The 23,066-nt window shown below is 36.2% G+C and overlaps 1 protein-coding gene across 1 annotated transcript in view; it reads right to left on the reverse strand.

Moving 5' to 3' along the window:
- Positions 1-20,426: 20,426 nt before the first annotated feature.
- The window catches only part of POC1B (POC1 centriolar protein B), a 95,082-nt gene continuing 92,442 nt past the window's right edge, over positions 20,427-23,066 (reverse strand). The window contains exon 12 of the mRNA XM_031939890.1: positions 20,427-22,142. Within this exon, the coding sequence (XP_031795750.1) occupies positions 22,041-22,142 (102 nt within the window). The 3' untranslated portion in view covers positions 20,427-22,040. The remainder of the gene's footprint in view (positions 22,143-23,066) is intronic.

A 23,066-nucleotide genomic window follows, 5' to 3' on the forward strand; every position in this document is an offset into this window, starting at 1 on the left:
AAAAAAGCAACTTAGTACTTTCCCTGCCCTTTAGGAGCTTATATTCTACTAGATAAATAACACACAAAAGAGTGATATTCAAGGAAGGGAACTATGGTCTGCAAAGTTTTCCAGGTCAGTGAATCTTTAGGGGAGATAGATTGACATAAATCATTTAAGAATAATGAAGGTGGCGTGGGGAAGGGGAAGTCAGAGAGAAGGCTGCTGTTGAGATTCTGTTTATAGTCTCTCTTTTTTCAAATCTGTTCTTCACTAGGTACCAAAATACTCTTCCTGAGAAATAAGACCAATCATGAGGGAAATTTAAGAATTTAAGAACATGTTGAAGGACCAAACAAATTTTCATATCAGTTGACTTGTTTTGCCCTTCTAGTGTTAGAAATTCAGGGTTTTCTTCCCCCATTTTAACTCTAGTATAAAATACTAACTCCTCAGTCCAGCATTTAAAGACCTTCCATGTTCTGGTTCTAGTCTATCTTTCAGCTCTTATTTTATATAATTCTCACCTCGAACTCTATTCTCTGGCCAAATTGGACTAGTCATTTCTAGATTTTAAGGGTTATCTATCCCTCTGTGCTCATAATGTATTCCTTCCTCATTTTATAATACCCTTCAGAACCCTGATTTTTTTTAAAACTTATCTCAGGTATCACTTCTCTGACTAGCCTTCTCTTTTGTTAGCCTCCCATTTGAATATCCTTTATCTTGTACAGTTCAATTCCCAGAAAAATATTGCCACTATCACTTTGCTGTGTTTCTCAGTTTTTTTTTTTTCCTTGACCTCTTCACTGAAGGTAATCTGCCTTCTGACCTCATCTATCAACCTAAATTGCTTTCTCCCATCTGGGAGATCTCTAAAAGACCAGATCTGGAAGTTTTTTCTCATTCCTCTTCCCTAATCTTTTCCTGGATTTTTGTATCACTTCTCTTCAGATTTTCCATCTACCAGTCTGACTGGCTTCCTTTTCCTTTGCTGGCTCTCTTCTTGTGACGAAAAATAGTATATCCCAGGGCTCTATCCCTTGAATCTTTTCTCTCTATACTCATTTATCTTGTCAGCTTCCATGAGTTCTATGTCATCTCTGTGAAGATGACTTCTGGCTCTATATATCTAGCCTTATCTGAGCTCCCATCCCTCATCATCAAGAGCCTACTGGACATTTCCAACTCAAAATCCTGTAGGCATCTTAAACTCAGTATATACATGACAGAACTCATTATCTTTCCAGCCTCTTCCTAACTTCTCATCCTTTCAAGGAACAGTACAAATTCTTGCTTTTGCAAACTCTCTAGTCCAGCCAATCTGCTTTCCATACACAAGTATCTATCTCCTGTCTCTGGCCATTTGTACTAGCTGTTCCCCATGCTTAGAAAGCCCCTTTCCTTACCTCTCTCTCTTAGAATTTCAATTTTCCTTTAAAGTTCAGCTTAAGAGCTTCCTTCTACATGAACATAGCTTTCTTGATCCCCTTAAATGCTAATGCTTTCCTTTCAAAATTATCTTGTGTGTGTGTGTGTGTGTGTGTGGGTATATATATATATATATATATATATATATATATATATGCTTTCTTTTAAAAATTTATATTTTTTATATTTATTTATATATTTATATACATTCCTTTCAAAATTATCTTATATTTATATACTTATGTATATTGTCTCCCCTTATTAAACAGTAAGCCCAAGGACAATATTGTTTAATTTTTGTTTTTTTATTCCTAGAACTTAGTCCAGTGCCTGAGGGCATAAATAATATTTCAGACCCTCGGGGTTTTGTTATTGGTTCTTCTACCTGTGTGACCTTTACCTCTCTAAGGTTGAGTGGATTGGATCAATGATCTGTAGAATTTCTTTAGTTCTTAACACACAGTTATGATAATTAATGCCAGGTGGATGGGGAAGATAATTTTAATTAGGGTATAGAAAGGTTTCCCAGGAATGCTTGAAATGACATCTTGTGGGCAATCACTTTCTGTTACCTGTGTACCTAAACCACCTGCCTGGGGGTCAGTTCAAGGGAACCATTGATAGGAAAAAATAGAGGTTTATGGGCTATATTTCTTATTTTAAATAGAATCTGTCAGAGTTGTTTAGAAAACTTGTTGAGGTAATTCTCTCCCCACAACATGATGGCTTTTAGAGCTGGCCTGATTTCTTTCAACCCAGGTTGTGTTGTTTACTTGTAAAATATGGCCCCTTTGTTAAAATGAGCATTGAACACATCTTTCTTGCTGATTTTTCCATTCACCAGGGGAAAATTCCAAAGGTTATTTTCCTGAAATCTTAATCTCACCGCTTGCCCTATAATTTTGAGCTAAAATCCTTCTTTAGACTGATTCACCACAAAGCCCTAAGGACTGAACAAGGCGCCATTATTATGTATGTAGCTATTTCCAAATAGCTGGCATTGGCTAATTCAACTATTTATAAGTAACTTTGCAAATGTGACTGACCTTCTGATGTGGGAGTTACTGATTATGGGGCTTTAACTGATAAAAAAAAAAGTTTCATTAGATCAGGTTAACCCTAAAGTTTCAGTTTGCTTTAATAGTGAAGAAAAATGAAGAATTTTTTTTCTCTTATTGTGAAATTGCTAACAAAACTAAAAGACTAGAAATATATTTCAATTCGAGAATTTTTTTTTTACACAAAATACTTAAGATGTATGGTTTCATCAGTTGTGATTGGCTCAATTAGCCGTTCCACAAAGATGACTCCCAAATCTATATATCTTAGAACTTAATCTTGTTCCTGAACTCTAATCTTACTGCCTGGATATTCAGTAGGAACCTTAAAATTAACTTGTTAAAAGCAAAAGTCATTATTCTCCCGTATCTTAACTTTCCACACCTCTAAACTTCCCTGTTACTGTAGAGGACATAATTATAATTCCAGTCACCCAGGTTCATAACCTTGGAGTCATCCTCGATTCTTCCCTTTCTCACCCTCCATTTTCCAATGAGTTTCCAATATTTGTCAATTTTCTCTTCACAAATCTGTTATATCTGTTTCCTCTTCATTTTCATGACACCACCTTACTTCAGGTTTTTAACTTCTCTTGCTTTGGATTAGTTCAGTAGCCTCCTAATTGTCTCTTTGTTGATAGTTTCCCCCCTCTCCAATCCATCTTTCATGTTTTCCAAAATTATTTTCCTAAAGCATAAGTCTGATCTTGCTAATTCTCCTACTCAAAAGTCTTTGATGGTTTTCAAATGTTTCTAGAATAAAACATGGTTTCTTCAGTCAGCTTGATCTTCAAAGTCTTTGACAATCTGCCTCTAGACTAATTTATACACATCATCTCATTTGTGACTCAGAAGAGCTTCATAGATGAATCTCTAGATGAGGAAATGGCTACTCAGAAGTGGTTTGCCCACAGTCACGTAGCTATTAAGTGTCAGGAATAGGATTCAACAAACCCAAGTGTCCTCTCATTCCAGGTCAAGTGTTTTTGGGGGTTTTTTTTGACCACTTATCATATATGTAGCTTGCTTTGTATATCTATATTTCTTGAGGGCTTTTTGCCTTCTTTTTGTATTTCCAGCACTTAGCATAGTGTCTGGCACATGCTACATATGTAATAAATATTTATTGTTTCTCAATTGATGGATTGATAGAGGGAAATTCATCACAGGGTGTTTCCCTATACCAGGGATATCACAGCTCTAGCCTACCTCCTATATTTCCCTCAAAATCAAAAACTAAAGAAATGCTATGAAATAGTCAACAGAATGTGAGACCTGAAAAAGTCAGGGAAGTTCTGGGTTCAAAACTCACCACTGACTTTTACTAGCTAAGTGACTATGAGAAAGTTAGAATTTCACAAATTTGTTTGAAAATTCAAATGTATGATCATGTATGTGAAGCACTTTATAAACTTCAACAGACAATGTGATAACTCATTATTATTAGAATTACTGAATGAGATTGGGTTCTCTTTTCTATTACCTTCATTATATTTTCTTCCTTCCTTCCCTTCCTTCCTTCCTTCCTTTCTTCCTTCCTTCTTTCTTTCTTTTCTTCCTTCCTTCCTTCTCTTGATCACTGAGGGTCACACACATTTAGTAACCATCTGATTTAAATTTAAACTCAGGTCTTCTTGTCTTCATGGACTGTGCACTGCCCAGCCTAGCTGCTCCAATCAACATAATAATTTCTATGATATATGAGTATATCAGATCTGGGAAGTATTTAAAGGATCATGTTCTGAAAGAAACTGAGATCCATTTATCATATAGCTCACACAAAATGATATAGAGATAAAATTTTTTTTCTTCTCCTATATGACAGACTTACAGACCAAATCTTACCAATAGGTAATAATCCTCCAGAAAGGCTGTGAAAAAAAAGAGGAAAGGCAACATCCAGGGTGTTTTGGTTCTAAGGCTCAGATTGTGCCAGAGTATAATGGCACAAAATGCTTCAGTTACTTGTGAATAAACAGTTATAGGATTTTATCATCTCCAGTTGTGTACATTTACTGGTTTTAATTACTTCCCATTGCAGATTCCAAAATGCCTTTAGGAATAAACAGAGCAATTTCCTTGAATAAACACACTTTATATTGCAAACAACAAAATCAGATACCGCCACCCCAAGTCCCCCCCAGGTCTTTCCCTTCTTTTATAGGTATATTTATTTTTATCACCTGACATCTGCTTTTAAATTACACCCTGGGCCTTTTGTCCCCAAGCACTTAGTTTATGGTGACAAAAGAAATGCAGCTTGAATGAATGAAACTGTAAATGATTGCAGGGTTGGAAACAGATATACTCTCTCACAAGGAGGGATTTCTATCTCCAGCATTTTATCCTTTTCCCACCTGAGGATTACATCTTTAATGTTTCCTGTTCAGAAATCTGTGTGCATGAGAACAGAGAGAGGCAGTAGGAGGGGAGGAAGAAAAAGGAGAAAAGGAAAGGGAGAGGGAGGGAAGGGGGAACAAGAGGGAAAGAGGAAGGGAGAGGAAGTGATAGTGGGGAGGGAGCAAGGATAGAGAGAGACAGAGAGACAGAGAGACAGAGACACAGAGACAGAGACACAGAGAGAGATGGACAGAGGAAGGGAGGGGAGGGAGGGAGGGAAGGAGAGAGGGAAAAAAGGAGGAAAGGAGAGAGAGGGAGGGAGGAAAGGAGAGAAGGAGGGAGAGGATATATACATACATATATATATATGTGTGTGTGTGTGTGTGTGTGTGTGTGTTAGGAAAAGAGAAGGAAGAATAAAAAAAATTGGAGAGAGGGGAACCTAGAAGAAGAGAATGAAAGGAGGCAAATGAGAGAGAGTGAGAGTGAGAGAGAGAGAGAGAGAGAGAGAGAGAGAGAGAGAGAATAGGAAAGGAGCAAAAGAATAGGCTTGTGTGTGTTACAAATAACAGGAGGCAGTGGGTGGGTAGGGGCTGGGGGGGGGGGTAGCATTCTTCCACTTAAATGATTCTACTTCTTACCTGCCTGAGCTGGAGCAAACAGAGGTTTTAACAGGTCTGAACTTTCACATCATTTTCTCTCCGACCCAATTGCAGTCAGAACGCTAATAAACAATAGCCCCCCTGCTAGAACAGACAGCTTCTAAATCATTAATCTTCTCGCAGACCTTGATATTCAATACAGGTGTAGGAATAAACACTCTAAGCCCTTGGGTTCCATCATCAGGGCTTGGAAAAGCTTCAGTGAAATTCTATAGCGTAGGGCCCCAGCAGTTCCTGCTACTTTCTCTTTGTTCTGACTTTTTTTTTTTATCTCTCTGAAAAGCGGAGGGATTTCCTCCAGGGATTAAGGGAAGGAAACAACCTGAGGTGGAGGTAGAGTTTCATTAGAATTGAGAAACACAAAAGGACCCCAAAACTGCCTGAGTAGCCTGAAGCCCTTCCCACCCCCACTCCCCCACCTGCCTTGCTAGTAGGGCCACTTCATTGGGCCACCTCAGATCACAAATCCTTGTAGTCTCTAGCCTAACCAATTTGGTCTTTTTTTTCCCTCCTGATTTATCTAGGCCATGTTGGGAAAAAATAGAGATCTGTAAAGTTCACTGATAGAGAGTTGAAAGTCGTCCAACTGTAGAAGTCATCCAACACCATCAGTTTCCATTTTACAAAGTTGGAAAACTGAGGCTCAAGCAGATTGCACAGGTATCTGGGGTGGGATTCCCTAGCGAAAATCCTTTCCAAGTACCACAAAGGGCAGGAGAAGAAAAGGAGGAGACTTGACTTTGTTTAAGGAAAGAGAAAGAATTAAATACCTGTCTTACTTCTCATCTATTTTGTTAGCTCCTTATAATAGCTCGGCCCATTGACATATAGTAAGAACTTAATAAATGTTGGTTGATTGCTGATTATTAAGTTTAACAAGTGCAGCAGAATCTAACTTGGGGTCTCTGAACTTGAACAGGAAAAAAAATACATCCTTGTTTTCACTATCTCTAACTGAAATTTAGCATTTTTTTTTCATTATAAATAAAGGTAACAAACACTACTACTACTACTACTACTACTACTACTACTACTACTACTACTAGTATTACTACTTCTATTACTACTATTACTACTTCTACTACTAATAATAATACTTCTTTTACTACTACTACTTCTATTACTAATACTACTTCTATTACTACTACTACTACTTCTATTACTACTAATAATATTTATATTACTAATACTGCTTCTACTACTACTATTACTACTACTACTACTACTACTTCTATTACTACTACTACTACTACCACTACTTCTACTACTACTACTACTACTACTACTACTATTTGGAGAGGCAGTTGTGATTAGGTGACTTGCCCAGAGTCACACAGTTAGTGTTAAGTGTCTTAGGTCCCATTTCAATTCAGGATCTTCTGACTTCAGGGCTCTATCTATTGTTCTGGCTGCCCCAACAAACCTGATTGTGAGGAGGGGTCCATAAGGCTTCACCAGGCAGTCAATAGGGTCTATGACACACAAAAAGTTAAGAATCCCAGGTGTAAAGAATAAATAGAGAATGGAGAATTTTTTGATCACAAAATAGTTTTTGATTTTGCAAGGTGTCTAAGATGCTACTGTGTAAATTTCCATCGGCAGGACTTCATCTCATCCCATATGGAAAGCTGCTGAAACGATTAGGGCTGTGATGATAAATTGAAAGGATGTGTCAAACTAACTGCAATAATGTCTACCTGCCATATCTACTAGCAGCACATGGTTAGATTAAAAAGGTTTATATTGAAGAGAAAGTAAAAACACATCATTTAACACATCTAGTCTGGCTTTCACTTTTTTCAAACTCTCACAGAAATGAGCTGGTCATAGTAGATTTCAATTTAATTTGGAGATTTTTACTTCCTGGCTGGTGTCTGAGAAGTCCCTAAGTGATCCAGTTGGTCAGATTCTAATTAGATCCTGTTCCACCTTCTCTTGAAATAAATAGACTCCATTTTCTTTTTCTTTTCTTTTAACAGGTTCAGACCTGCTATTTATAATGGGAAAAAAATGCTAAATTTCAGTTAGAGATAGTGACTGGATTCACAGAAATTGAGGTAGTTGGCAATTTGGTGATGCTGAAGAATGAGAAGCACTTTGGATTTTTTTTCTCCTCCAATTAACTCCTGCCTCTTGGAAAGTCATAAAAAAGTTATTTTATTTTATTTTTTTCTGTTTGCAAAATCATACTACCCAGTTTAGGCACGTACAGATTTCAGAAGATAATTTAACAACTATACCATGTTCTTTTTTTTTTTTTTTTATTTAATAGCCTTTTATTTACAGGATATATACATGGGTAACTTTACAGCATTAACAATTGCCAAACCTCTTGTTCCAATTTTTCACCTCTTACCCCCCCCCCCCCTCCCCTAGATGGCAGGATGACCAGTAGATGTTAAATATATTAAAATATAAATTAGATACACAATAAGTATACATGACCAAAACGTTATTTTGCTGTACAAAAAGAATCAGACTCTGAAATATTGTACAATTAGCTTGTGAAGGAAATCAAAAATGCAGGTGTGCATAAATATAGGGATTGGGAATTCAATGTAATGGTTTTTAGTCATCTCCCAGAGTTCTTTTTCTGGGTATAGCTAGTTCAGTTCATTACTGCTCCATTAGAAATGATTTGGTTGATCTCGTTGCTGAGGATGGCCAGGTCCATCAGAACTGGTCATCATATAGTATTGTTGTTGAAGTATATAATGATCTCCTGGTCCTGCTCATTTCACTCAGCATCAGTTCGTGTAAGTCTCTCCAGGCCTTTCTGAAATCATCCTGTTGGTCATTTCTTACAGAACAGTAATATTCCATAATTTTCATATACCACAATTTATTCAGCCATTCTCCAACTGATGGACATCCATTCAGTTTCCAGTTTCTAGCCACTACAAAAAGGGCTGCCACAAACATTCGTGCACATACAGGTCCCTTTCCCTTCTTTATAATCTCTTTGGGATATAATCCCAGTAGTAACACTGCTGGATCAAAGGGTATGCACAGTTTGATAACTTTTTGAGCATAGTTCCAAACTACTCTCCAAAATGGTTGGATTCGTTCACAACTCCACCAACAATGAATCAATGTCCCAGTTTTCCCACATCCCCTCCAACAATCATCATTATTTTTTCCTGTCATCTTAGCCAATCTGACAGGTGTGTAGTGGTATCTTAGAGTTGTCTTAATTTGCATTTCTCTGATTAATAATGACTTGGAGCATCTTTTCATATGACTAGAAATAGTTTCAATTTCTTCATCTGAGAATTGTCTGTTCATATCCTTTGACCATTTTTCAATTGGAGAATGGCTTGATTTTTTATAAATTAGAGTTAATTCTCTATATATTTTGGAAATGAGGCCTTTATCAGAACCTTTGACTGTAAAAATATTTTCCCAGTTTATTGCTTCCCTTCTAATCTTGTCTGCATTAGTTTTGTTTGTACAAAAACTTTTCAGTTTGGTATAATCGAAATTTTCTATTTTGTGATCAGTAATGATCTCTAGTTCTGCTTTGGTCATAAAGACCTTCCCCTTCCACAGGTCTGAGAGGTAAACTATCCTATGTTCCTCTAATTTATTAATAATTTCATTCTTTATGCCTAGGTCATGAACCCATTTTGACCTTATCTTGGTGTACGGCGTTAAGTATGGATCAATGCCTAGTTTCTGCCATATTAGTTTCCAATTTTCCCAGCAATTTTTATCAAACAGTAAGTTCTTATCCCAAAAGCTGGGATCTTTGGGTTTGTCAAAGACTAGGTTGCTATATTTGTTGACTGTTTTATCCCTTGAACCTAATCTATTCCACTGATCAACTAATCTATTCCTTAGCCAATACCAAATAGTTTTGGTAACTGCTGCTCTATAATATAATTTTAGATCTGGTACAGCTAAGCCACCATCATTTGATTTTTTTTTTCATTAATTCCCTTGAAATTCTTGACCTTTTGTTTTGCCATATGAACTTTGTTGTTATTTTTTCTAGGTCATTAAAATAGTTTTTTGGGACTCTGATTGGTATAGCGCTAAATAAATAGATTAGTTTAGGTAATATTGTCATCTTTATTATATTTGCTCGCCCTATCCAAGAGCATTTAATATTTTTCCAATTGGTTAGATCAGATTTAATTTGTGTGAAAAGTGGTCTGTAATTTTGCTCATAAAGTTTCTGATTTTCCCTTGGCAGATAGATTCCTAAATATTTTATATTATCAGTAGTTACTTTTAAATGGAATTTCTCTTTGTAACTCTGACTGTTGGATTTTGTTAGTAATATATAAGAATGCTGATGACTTATGTGGGTTTATTTTATAACCAGCAACTTTGCTAAAGTTGTGGATTATCAACTATACCATGTTCTTAAGCCAATCTCCATTCTAAAATGTCCTAGTGCATGAAATTGAGAACCTTTTGATTTGCTGAAAACAAGGTGACACAGATCATCCAGAGAAAATTTGATGCAGAGCATATATTGGTTGATTTGGGATAGTTCTACATCTGAATGCATCTATGGACCTTCTTGCTTATTAAATCTGTTCATGAGTTACTTGTAATTACATGACAGTAACCTCTACTTGGGAAAGGTTGATCAATATTAGGGAAGCCTTAGGGTTTTACCCAATGATGGATGACTAATCCTCAGAAGTAACCATTGATCTTCCCTGACTTGAACAACTCCTCTTTTGAGGTGCACACTTAAGAGAATTGGGAAGTCAAATTTTATACCACACTGCAAAAAGGAAACGTTACGTTTCCTTGTGATGAATCAAGATTACCTTAGATTTCAGAGACACTAACAACCACCATCACCACCAAAATACACACTGCCTGCTTTCTAAAATGGCCCATAATCAAGGAGAATTTGGATTCTAGGCAAATAGGATAAGGGATTGGATGAGATGATTTCTTTTTTCTTTTATATATATATATTATATATGTGTGTGTGTGTGTGTGTGTGTGTGTGTGTGTGTGTGTGTGTTAGGAAAAGAGAAGGAAGAATAAAAAAATTGGAGAGAGGGGAACCTAGAAGAAGAGAATGAAAGGAGGCAAATGAGAGAGAGAGAGAGAGAGAGAGAATAGGAAAGGAGCAAAAGAATAGGCTTGTGTGTGTTACAAATAACAGGAGGCAGTGGGTGGGTAGGGGCTGGGGAGGGGGAGCATTCTTCCACTTAAATGATTCTACTTCTTACCTGCCTGAGCTGGAGCAAACAGAGGTTTTAACAGGTCTGAACTTTCACATCATTTTCTCTCCGACCCAATTGCAGTCAGAATTTTCAATTAGAGATAGTGAAAACAAGGATGTATTTTTTTTCCTGTCCAAGTTCAGAGACCCCAAGTTAGATTCTGCTGCACTTGTTAAACTTAATAATCAGCAATCAACCAGCATTTATTAAGTTCTTACTATATGTCAATGGGCTGATTCTTTTTTCTTTTCTCTTTCTTTTTCATTTGTTCCTTCCTTTCTCTTTTTTTCTTTTCTTCCTTTCTTTTCATTCTTTTTCTTTCCATTTCTTTCTTTCTTTCTGGCCACATTTGAACTCAATTCCTCCTAACTTCAGGGCTGATGTTCTATCCATTGTGCCATCTTTACCCAGGGATGAGATGATTTCTAAGGTCTTTTCTAGATCTAAGTAATAATAATGATGGTGATGTAATGATAACAATAATAACAATTAGCATTTATATAGCTCTTTAAGATTTGCAAAGCACTTTACAAACATTATCTCATTTGATCACAACAGTCTCAGTAGGTAAGTGCTATTATCATCCCCATTTTATAGATAAGGAAACTGAGCAGAGGTTTAATTAAATGACCAGAGTTACAAAGCTGTCAAGTGTCTGAGGCGGCATTTGAAGTCAGATCTTCCTGACCGGAGTCGAGTTCCAGGATTCTGTCCTTTGAACCCCCTTGTTGAATTCTTTCAGTTGTGTCCTGCCTTTTCTTTCTTATCCTTGCCTTTTCCAGTTCAAATGAGGAATTGAGGCAAACAGTTTAAGTGATTTATCCAGAGTCACACAGTTTAGTAAGTGTCTGAGGGCAGATGTGACTCCTGACTCTAAGGCCAGTGTTCTATTCATTGTATCACTTAGCTTCTCCCTCTCCCTCTCCCTCTCCCTCTCCTTCTCCTTCTCTTTTTTCTTCTTCTCCTTCTCCTCCTCTTCTTCCTCCTCCTCCTCCTCCTCCTCCTCCTCCTCCTCCTCCTCCTTCTCCCTTTTTCTCTCCCTCCTCTCTTTTTCTCTTTCCCCACACACCCGCTTTCCATCTGTCTCCCTCCTCTAATCTCTATCTCTGTCTCTCTGACTTTCAATTCCTCTTTTTTGTCTATGTTTTTGTCTCTCTGACTCTTTCTGTCTCTATCTCTCCCTCTGTTTCTCTGTCTCTTTCTGTTTCTGTCTCTGTCTCCTTCTCTCTCTCTCCCCCTCACTTTCTGCCTCTGTTTCTTTCTCTATCCTCTCTGTATCTTTGTCTGTCTGTATCTCTCTTTCTTTTTGGTATAATATGAGAACACTTAAGAACAGAGTCTTGAAATGCCTGATCTGAGGTCACACAGTTTATAAGTATCAGAACTGAAATTTGAACCCAGCTTGGGTCCTGAGCCAATGGTTACTTTCTTGGACTAGATTCACCAGGAGAATCTCAGAGGGATGTCAGAAAATCAGAAAATGGTAGGATCTTCAGCCATCATCTAATCCATTGATTCTTAAACTGGGGCCCTGTAAACATTTTTCAAAATAAATTTCAATTAATGTCTTTTGTTTTCTTATACCATCATAACTTCCTCTAGTATCCCTGCTCTTCTCTCCCTGAGAGCTGTAACATATAACAAATAATATTTTTTAAAAGGCAAAATGAGAAAAAGAAGAGGAAATATAAGCATAAATAATCAATACACTGAGAAAATCTAAAAATGTGTGTATTTTATCATGCTTATGGATCTCTCACTTCCTGCAAAGGGTCAGGGAAGAAGTGTCTCAATATATTCCTTATTTAGAGCTGTACTTGGCCTTTATTATTTTGCAATATTCATTTTTGACTTTTTTCTGTGTTATAGTCATTGTATAGTTTATTTTCTTGGCTCTATTTACTGATTTCTCTCTGCATCAGTTAATGTACATCTTTCTATGCTTCTTTGTATTCCTCACGTCTCATTTCATATAGAATAGTAAATATTTCAATACTTTCATGTATTACCAGTTGTTTCAATATTTTCCTGTGGACTTGCCTTTTTAAGTAATTATTTTTTGGGGGGTGAGGCAGCTGGGGTTGAGTGACTTGCCTAGGCTCACACCGCTAATAAGTGTCAAGTGTCTGAGGCTGGATTTGAACTCAGATACTTCTGACTCCAGGGCTGGTGCTCTATCCAGCTATCCAGCTGCCTCTAAACTTGCTTGTAAAAATATTTTTGAACTGCATTTCTATAGAATTACTTTCCTATTTTATGTTTTTAATGTATTTAAAAGCATTGCTTCAAAAGATTGCTAAACAAGTTTCTGACACACAAAAAAAGACTAAAAGTCCAACTTGCTCACTTATAAAAAAAAAAGCAATAAGAAAATTTTAAATGAGTTAAGTGTCTTAGAATTAAGCTGTACTCTCAGAGCTTTTGCATTTGAATCCCATTCTCATAATATAGGAAGAGATTCTGAATATTTTCTGGATGATTCAGAGGCAGCACATAGCACAATGGCTGGCACACAGTAGGTACTTACTAAATGTTTACTGACTGACTGACAGAAGGCAATAAGGGGTAGGGCACAAGCAGAAGGTTTGGCATTGGCAAAAACATGGGCAACATCTCTAGAACCTGGATGATGATACCAAAGGCAATGGAGGGAGAAGGAGCCATCTCCCATCCTCTTCCTTTGTATCTCTCACTACATCCCCATTTCTATGGTGTTTTAAAATATAATTTTTCATTCATTGGTTCAACAAAGTGGTCTGGATTCCCAAGAAGGAAAAGTTCTTGGGGCAATGTTTGTCATTTCTGTCTTTGTAAACCTAGCATAATGTCTGGTACTTAGTAGTCAAACTCTTCATAGCCCAATTTGGAGTTTTCTTACTGGAGCGGTTTGCCATTTCCTTCTCTAGCTCATTGCACAGATGAGGAAGAAACTGAGGCAAGCAGGGTTAAGTGACTTGCCCAGGTCACACAGCTAGAAGGTATCTGAGGCCAGATTTGAACTCAGGAAGATGAGTCCACTTGATTCCAAGCTCAGTGCTCTATCCACTGTGCCATCTAGCTGCCCAAAGAGCTCCATGAGGTCTGAGAGGAAAGAACGACCTTTATTGATGAAGAGGCTAGGGAAGACTTCATGGAGGAAGTGGTATCTGAGTGAGGTTTGAAGAGATGGGCAGGCTCTCTAGGGGTAATGAGGCAAAGGAAGATGGATAGTCTATGAAATAAAGGGCAGACAGTACTACAAAGGCATATACATGGGCAAATGCCACGTGGATTTAAAAATCCAAAGATAGTTAATGCAGACTGACTAAAGTATAGGAGTATATAGATGACAGTAATATATCCAAGTTTTTATTGGCTTAGTTTGAAGGATTGTGTCAAGCTTTACATATTTCTTTACCTTCTCCAATAGATGTTATTGCAAAAACTTCCATATCTTCACGGCCATTTATTCATTCAGAAAAAAAAAATCACTTCTACATACTGTCTTCAACGCACAGCTTAAAATGGTTAAATCTGGTGAAAAACGTTGGCAAAAATCTCTGAGGATTAAAGAACTAAAAAGGTCAAAACAACATAGTGATCTCATACCTATAAATCATGAATGCATTCTTTGAGAAAGAGAAAAATTGGATAGAACTAGAAAAAAATAACAAAATTCATCTAGAAGAACAAAAAGGTCAAGAGTATAGAGGGAATTAATAAAGCAAAAATGCAAAGTAAGCTGGCTTGGCAGTACCAGATCTCAAACTGTATTACAAAGCAATAACCATCAAAACTAGCTGGTACTAGCTAAGAAACAGAGAGGTACATCAGTGGAATAGATTATAGATACAAGATACAGTAGTCAATGACCTAGTTTTTGATAAACCCAAAGACTCCAGTTTTTTGAACAAGAGCTCATTATTTGACAAAAACTCTCGGGAAAACTGGAAAACAATAGGACAAAATAAATAATTTTGATTATATTAAAAACTTTTGTACAAACAAAACCAAGGCAACCAAGATTAGAAGAAAAGCACAAAGCTGAGGAACAATCTACAAATGTGATCCTGAACAAGTTATTTAACTTCTGTTTGCCTCTATTTCGTTATCTGTAAAAGAAGGGATAATAACATTACCTATTTCCCACTGTTGTTGTGAAAATCAAATAAAATAATATTTGAACAGTGCTCATCACAATGCTTAATATATGTTTATTCATTTCTTATTCTTCCTGGAAATTATTCACAAATTAGACGATCAACTTGGTAGAGAAAAGATCAAAATATAAAGCTAGAAGAAAGCACAAAAATGAAGAAAAAGTGGTCTGTAACAAAAAAATTATTAAATAATGCAGAAAATAGGAAATGTTTGGAGAAAAGGTCATTAATGCCAATTATAATAACTTCATATAGAAATTTAACTGGTGCAGATCACTTGCCAAAACAAGAGCCTAAAAATAGTCTATCATCAGCAAGCCCTTGATTTATTTGTCAAGCAGAAAGATGTTACAGAAAAGGGCAAAAACTAGTTTACTCAAGTCAGTGTCACTTGCCAAGAGGGACTATAAAGTTCCTTAAGACATTCAGCAAGAAGGAAGGAAGGATCAATCAGTTTAAAAAAATAAATAAAAGTTTGGTGAGAGACTCAACTAGGCAAAGTCATTCTTAAGATCCTTAAGAATGAAACTGGAAAGAGTACAAGGAGATGGAAGATGCCAAATTTTTACCTTCCAGGGCAGTAGAGCCACCATGTTTGGATTTTATTACATCACAGTTGCAGATGTACCTCTTGAGAGAAAGAGGAGAAGAAAGTGGAAGAAGAAAATAATAAACAAAGATAAAGCTGGGCAAATATATATATGTTCTAGGCATAAAAAGGTAAATATAGTCAATAAGCACTTATTAAACACCTACAATGTTCTAGGCACCATGCTAAGTGCTGTCCATATTAAAAAAAAAATCCTTTAAGTAAAGGATGTCATCACAAAACAATGAAGAGAAAAGGAAGATGGGATCATTTTGTGGGAAGAATAAGGCTTAACTGAAGGATACCCCAAGACTTCCATTGATATCCTTATAATATCAAAAGAGAAAGAGAAAAGCCTCTAGCACATTGGATGACCCTGTGAAATGTCTTTATGGAAGAGTCTCATAAGGATGCCCAGGAATGAATGGCTCGTGATCTGATTATTGGAAGAAATGTCCACACCAAGAAGCTCCCAGATTCATTTGTGTATTTGGGAGACCATTTTAGCAGTTGCCATGTTTAAAAAAAAATCAATACTCATATCCAACCTCCTCCATTTTTATGGGTTGGTTTCTAAAGAGCAGATGGTCTAATGCTAAGTCAAAATTAAAAGTCCTTTTTTTTTTTTTTGGTAGAATTTGTACTTCTTGAGGTTAGTTTTCAAGAAGCGGAGGTCACTTGCATATTATCTGAAATCAGGAGGTATTTTATGGAGAAAGGAAGTAATTGCTTTCAATGAGTTTATGTCTCCTGGCCTGGTTGAATTACCCCACAGAGGCCTCCAAGAACTTACTTAATTGCTTGCTACAGGTCATCTTTCAGGAATAATGGAAAAGGGGAAAGCAGTTGTTAGACCAGAGATGGGGAAAGATCCAGATTTTTCTTTTCTTTTTCTTTTCTTTTTTTTTTTTTGTTTTCTTAATAGCCTTTTATTTACAGGATATATGCATGGGTAACTTTACAGCATTAACAATTGCCAAACCTCTTGTTCCAATTTTTCACCTCTTACCCCCGCACCCCCTCCCCTAGATGGCAGGATGACCAGTAGATGTTAAATATATTAAAATATAAATTAGATACACAATAAGTATACATGACCAAAACGTTATTTTGCTGTACAAAAAGAATCAGACTCTGAAATATTGTACAATTAGCTTGTAAAGGAAATCAAAAATGCAGGTGGGCATAAATATAGGGATTGGGAATTCAGTGTAATGGTTTTTAGTCATCTCCCAGAGTTCTTTTTCTGGGCGTAGCTAGTTCAGTTCATTACTGCTCCATTAGAAATGATTTGGTTGATCTCGTTGCTGAGGATGGCCAGGTCCATCAGAACTGGTCATCATATAGTATTGTTGTTGAAGTATATAATGATCTCCTGGTCCTGCTCATTTCACTCAGCATCAGTTCGTGTAAGTCTCTCCAGGCCTTTCTGAAATTATCCTGTTGGTCATTTCTTACAGAACAGTAATATTCCATAATTTTCATATACCACAATTTATTCAGCCATTCTCCAACTGATGGACATCCATTCAGTTTCCAGTTTCTAGCCACTACAAAAAGGGCTGCCACAAACATTCGTGCACATACAGGTCCCTTTCCCTTCTTTATAATCTCTTTGGGATATAATCCCAGTAGTAACACTGCTGGATCAAAGGGTATGCACAGTTTGATAACTTTTTGAGCATAGTTCCAAACTACTCTCCAAAATGGTTGGATTCGTTCACAACTCCACCAACAATGCATCAATGTCCCAGTTTTCCCACATCCCCTCCAACAATCATCATTATTTTTTCCTGTCATCTTAGCCAATCTGACAGGTGTGTAGTGGTATCTTAGAGTTGTCTTAATTTTGCATTTCTCTGATTAATAATGATTTGGAACACTCTTTCATATGAGTGGTAATAGTTTCAATTTCATCATCTGAAAATTGTCTGTTCATATCCTTTGACCATTTTTCAATTGGAGAATGGCTTGATTTTTTTATAAATTAGAGTTAATTCTCTATATATTTTGGAAATGAGGCCTTTATCAGAACCTTTGACTGTAAAAATATTTTCCCAGTTTATTGCTTCCCTTCTAATCTTGTCTGCATTAATTTTGTTTGTACAAAAACTTTTCAGTTTGGTATAATCGAAATTTTCTATTTTGTGATCAGTAATGATCTCTAGTTCTGCTTTGGTCATAAAGACCTTCCCCTTCCACAGGTCTGAGAGGTAAACTATCCTGTGTTCCTCTAATTTATTAATAATTTCATTCTTTATGCCTAGGTCATGAACCCATTTTGACCTTATCTTGGTGTACAGCGTTAAGTATGGAAGATCCAGATTTTTCAAAAAAAGAGGAAAAAATGTACCACTAGTATGACATTTATGTTTTAAAGTTAGCCTTTTTGTAATTTGGCGGGACTTGGAAAGGTGTACAGTGATCATTAAGAGTTAGTTGTTGAGAAAAAAAATTTACATGATAATTTTGTATATTTCAAAGGAATAGTAAATTGTGCATAGTAGATTAACAGTTTCATATATAATCATCTTTATTATTATTTATTGTGGAAATGCTTGTTTTTATTCTATAAATTAAAGCTAAATTAAAATAAAGATCTAGTTGTGAAAGATGTTCATCAAGTTTGTAAGTGACACAAATCTGGGCAGAATAATTAATATAGTGGATGACAGAATCAAGATAAAGAATCTCTTCACAAACTATAATAATGGGTTCAATCTAGGAAGTGGGCAGCATTTAGAAAGGGGTAAATGTATAAGTTTTAAACTTGGGTTAAAAATATTAGCACCAGGGGAGGGGCAGGAGAATGGTGTTGGGGAGATGTGACTAGATAAAAATTTCCATGAAAAATACCCAGGGCTTTTAGTTGATTCCAAGCCCAGAATGATTCAACATTATGATGTGGTTGTCAGGAAAAAAATAAGCGAGCTAATGCAATCTTAGGTTGCATTAAGGTTTAGAACAAGGAGTACAATAGCTCCACTGTATTCTGTGCTGGCCAGACCACACCTGGAGTATTGTGTTGTTTTGGGTGCCAGCTTTTAAAAGGAACTTTGGGGAGGTGCAGCCTATGGGGAGGAAGGCAATCTGGATGGTGAAGGGATTCAAAACTATGCCATCTGAAGGTCAGTTTAAAGAACTAGAGATGTTTAGCATGGATTAAAGTATACTAATTCCAATGCCAGCTCCTTGAAAGAGTCTTGTAATTTTTTTTATTACTTTCTAGAGAAAAAATACTTAAAGAGTAGGGTAATATCCATAGGAGATCCTTAATCCAAGAAACATCAGAGGCTGTCTAGTCTAATTCCCTAAATTTATATATATAGAAGTATTTGGAGTGATTTGTCCAAGGTCAGGTGGGAAGTGTCAAGAGGGAGAATTTGAATGCCAGACTTTAAGAGACCAGAGCTGGGGGGCTTTCCACTCTATCATGCTGGTTATCTCTGGGAAAGAGGGATTAGACATTCCTCACCTTGAACAATTGGGAAACCACTATGATTGTAGCCAACAGGAAAGTTAAATAGCAACAAGGGAGCTAACATCACTGGCTTGGGTCCCGTAGCCCTCATCCTTGGACAAACTGAGTTCATTTCTATTTTCATGGATCTGTTTCCCATTTAAAAGGTCGGTGATGTATGCTGACCCCACTCCTTGCTGCCAGTCTACACAGGAAGCTGTGAGAGACCCAAATATGGCAGTGCTGGCAGTTCAAGATTAGGTGAAAGAATGCTTATTTCCCCCTTTTCTTTATCTTTTGAAAATAACTGGGAAATTCTCCACCTGAGGGAGAAATCAACAATAACTCATCTTGCATGGGCATCATTGGCTCTATCCTTAGGTATCTGAAAATGATATGGGATACTAGTCTACACTCACAAAAACATCAAAGAAAAGAGGAACACTCATAGCAGCTCTTTTTATGATAGCAAAGTATGGGAAACTGAGAGGATGCCATCAACTGGGGAAAGGCAGAACAAATTGTGGTAGAAGAATGTGATGGGATTTTATTGTGCTGTAAGAAATGATGAAGAGGATGGTTTCAGAGCAATCTGGGAAGACTTGTATGAAGTGATGCAAAGGGAAGTGAGCAGAACCAAAAGAACAATTTATACAATAAAGACAATAAAGATGAACAACTATGAAATACTTAAAAACTCTGATCAATATAATGACCAACCATAATTCAAAGTGACTTATGGTTAAATAGATTACTTCTAAATAGAACTGATGGGTAAAAATTGCAGAATGAAGCCTATGTTCTTTTTTCGCCTCTCTCTCTCTCTCTCTCTCTCTGTCTTTCTGTCTCTCTCTCTCTCTCTTACACACACACACACACACACACACACACACACACACACACACATACACGATACACACTTTCTTTTTCTTTCTTTCTTACATGGCCAATGTGGGAATTGTTTTGCATGATTATACATATTTGAAATGGGTTTTGTTTTTCTTGCTTTCTTAATGGGTGGGGAGGGAAAGGGAAAGAATTCAAAATTGAAAAAATAAAATTGAATTTAAAAAAAGAAAAAGGAAATGTATTCAGGTTTTTTTAGGTGGGAAAGAAGGATCCACCATCTAGAGAGGACCTCAACAAACATCTAGTTCAACACCTTTCTGTTACAGATTAGGAAACGCCATAAAGGGAAGTGACCTTTCAAGAATATAGAGCTAATAAGTGAGTTCAAATCTGAACGGAGGACCTTTAACTCCAATGTCAGTGAGTGCCCTTTCTATCACACCATGTGACTTTAGGACTTTCTTGAAATTCATCAAGACTTAGGAGAATTTCATCAAGCCTTTCGAGAATTTCATCAAGACTTTCATCTTATAAGAAAAATTTTAAATGTCAATATAGAAATTTCTTCAAAACATTTTTATTTCATATCATTATTTTGACAGCATTTAGAAAAATCAGAATGGATGATTCTATAAATTCATATTAAAAAACGGTAGCTACAGAAATCAGGAGGTCTAGTTTTTCCAGATCTTACTTATTAAAAAAAATATAAAAAACATGAACAAAATTGTTATAGAAATAGTCTTTATTATTTGAAGAACAGAATGGAGAAGTAAACAGAGATTTGGTTTTCTCAGGAAAGTTATTTAAAAAACGCCATTAAATCTTTGTAAGCATTTGGAAATGTCTAAAAACCATGTCTCATATACCCCATGAAGAGATGACCAAAAATGTAATTTCTGACCTCATAGATAAAGTAAAATTAAGGTGTGAGAATATCAAATGTATACATTTACACACACAATGAAGGGTTTCATTTAAAAAACAGAATCTAGCTCCCTTTCCCTAGTCACCTGCAGACATTGTAAATAAGAATTGATTTTTTTCTTTAGTGTTCTCTTTGATCTTGATACCAGTAATAGAATTTATAGATTACATATGGTTAACGACAGTCATAAGATAACTGTAACCAAATACACAAGCTAATATATGACTGTAAAAATCTCATGTGCTTCAATAATTTGCTTAGTTTTCTTTACTTTGATCTTCAACCTTGTTTTAAAAAAAAAAGATAAAACAAAACAAAACTCAATCTGAAATGAAGATTCTTTAGTAAGGCTCAGTTCATTTTTATTGTGTTTTTCAACCACCATTTGTGGCAAAATTGTTAGATGATGAGGCAGGTTAAAAAAATTTTTTTTTTAAAAAAAGGGCTTTACTATTCAGTAGCCAGAAATCACCCTTCTCAACCAGTAATATTGCAATGTGTTTTATCCCTCTTGCTCCTTTTTGGCTCTAGAGCAGCCTGAAATCACATTAACATAATCTTTAAGAACCCTTGCTTCCAGGCATTGGTGCAGTGTATTCATCATTCAAAGGAAAGAAATTAAGTGCTTCCATGTTTCCATACCTATTCACTGTCCTTAATGACAGCTATTCCCCCTAGGAAGGAGGGAGCTGACTGCCAGCAAGACAGGGGAAAACAAATGAAAAAAAAAAAAAAAAAAACATTGCCCATCATTTTGTTAGTCAAAAGTCACGTTTACATCTAGTATGTTACCTTGTTGGGGAAATTCTTGGGGTCTTATTCTTTTTAGATTGTTTTTTTTCAAGGCATTATTAAGAAAGGAAGCTTTATTTTTTAGTAAAAGTCTCAATGGAATGGAGAGTGGTCAGGTAAGTAACCTACTCCCTGGATTTGTTAAAGTATTTGTGGAGGCTGATATAAATCCTTTAGTGAGCTCTGCTCTCTAAAGAACCCCATTCAATGCTTAAAGGAGTTAAATCTGATGTGATGTGACTAATTACATTCAGAGAGTGGGCTCTTAACTTGGCAGGATTAAGCCACTAAATGAGAACTGTCATTTTGATTACTACAGGGGGAAATTCATATCCACTTACACACACCACAGAGAAACTACAACTATATAACTAAGTAGAAATAAAAAATTCCAAATGACATTATTTTCAATTGGTCTTGACTTCCATCCCTGTAAATGTTTACTTTAGTCCTTGTATGTGAGTTTTTGGGTTTTTTTTATTTGATTTTGCTCTGGTGCTCAGACTTAAGAAATGCTGTAATGGTCTGCTTGTTGTTGAAGTACAAGAAGTGTCTCCTATTACCTTTCTAAGATCCTATAAACAGGCATTTGTTGGTATTCAGTCTATTTAAACTTTCTCTTCAACTTCTCTGTTCTCTGTTAAAAATCTTCTGTTGATTTTCTAGGCAGTCTTTCAATTTATCCTCTGTCAATGTTAGTCGCTGTTCCAGAATAGATACGGTCTACAAAAAAGAAGACAATGAAATGGACAAGTCATGATTACAACGATAAAACTCATTACATTTGTCACGAGGGCACAGAACACCAGAATTTGGGAGATGGGATCATTGATCCTGTTGGACAGTCATTCTAGATGTTTATAGATGACCTCTCAGAATAATATTTATTTATTTTTTGCTGAGGCAATTGGGATTAAGTGTCCAGCAGAATAATATTGTTAAAAGCATAAAATAAAATATAAAGCACTGATTGCAAAGGGAATATATTCTACTGAAATAGTTACCAAAACCTTTTTAAAACAAATTCATAAGACAGTAATATAAGAACTCCAGGTGTTAATCATATAAAGTTAAAATTGTCGCATGTCCTGCTGCTCTGAACAATTCATTATAGTGGCTGTCCGGGAGAGGAGGAAAAAATATGAAGCTTTTAAAGAATAAGGGATTCTCTTCCAGGTGTTCCTTCATCTTTCTAGTGCCATGGACCTTTGAAAACTTATGGGCCCCTTCTAAGAATCATGTTTTTAAATAAATGAAGGAAATGCTAAATTTTGGCTAGGTAAATGAAAATAATGATGACTTTCCCCCCTCACTATACAAGTTCACAGACCCCATAAAATTTATGCATAGAATCCCTCTGGGATTCAAGGACTAGAAGTTCCTGAACTAGGAAGAGTGAAAAGGGTGAGAAAATTAGATTCTCCTGACTTTCAACTTTTATTTTGAACCCATTTTACTGACAATCTAACGGATTCTTGAGGAGATTGATTTGAGGAGGCTAAAACCTTGATTTGTCCCCTTGCTTGTCCATCTCTAATCCAATGGCAAGACACAGATTAAATCATCCCATGCATCCCATCTTAAAGTGCATGTGGACAGGCAGCTTAAAATAATATAAAGCAAATGTGAAGGCAGGAATCTCCTTCC

The sequence above is a fragment of the Sarcophilus harrisii genome, chromosome 5, assembly GCF_902635505.1.
Source record: "Sarcophilus harrisii chromosome 5, mSarHar1.11, whole genome shotgun sequence".
Classification (NCBI taxonomy): Eukaryota; Metazoa; Chordata; class Mammalia; order Dasyuromorphia; family Dasyuridae; genus Sarcophilus; species Sarcophilus harrisii.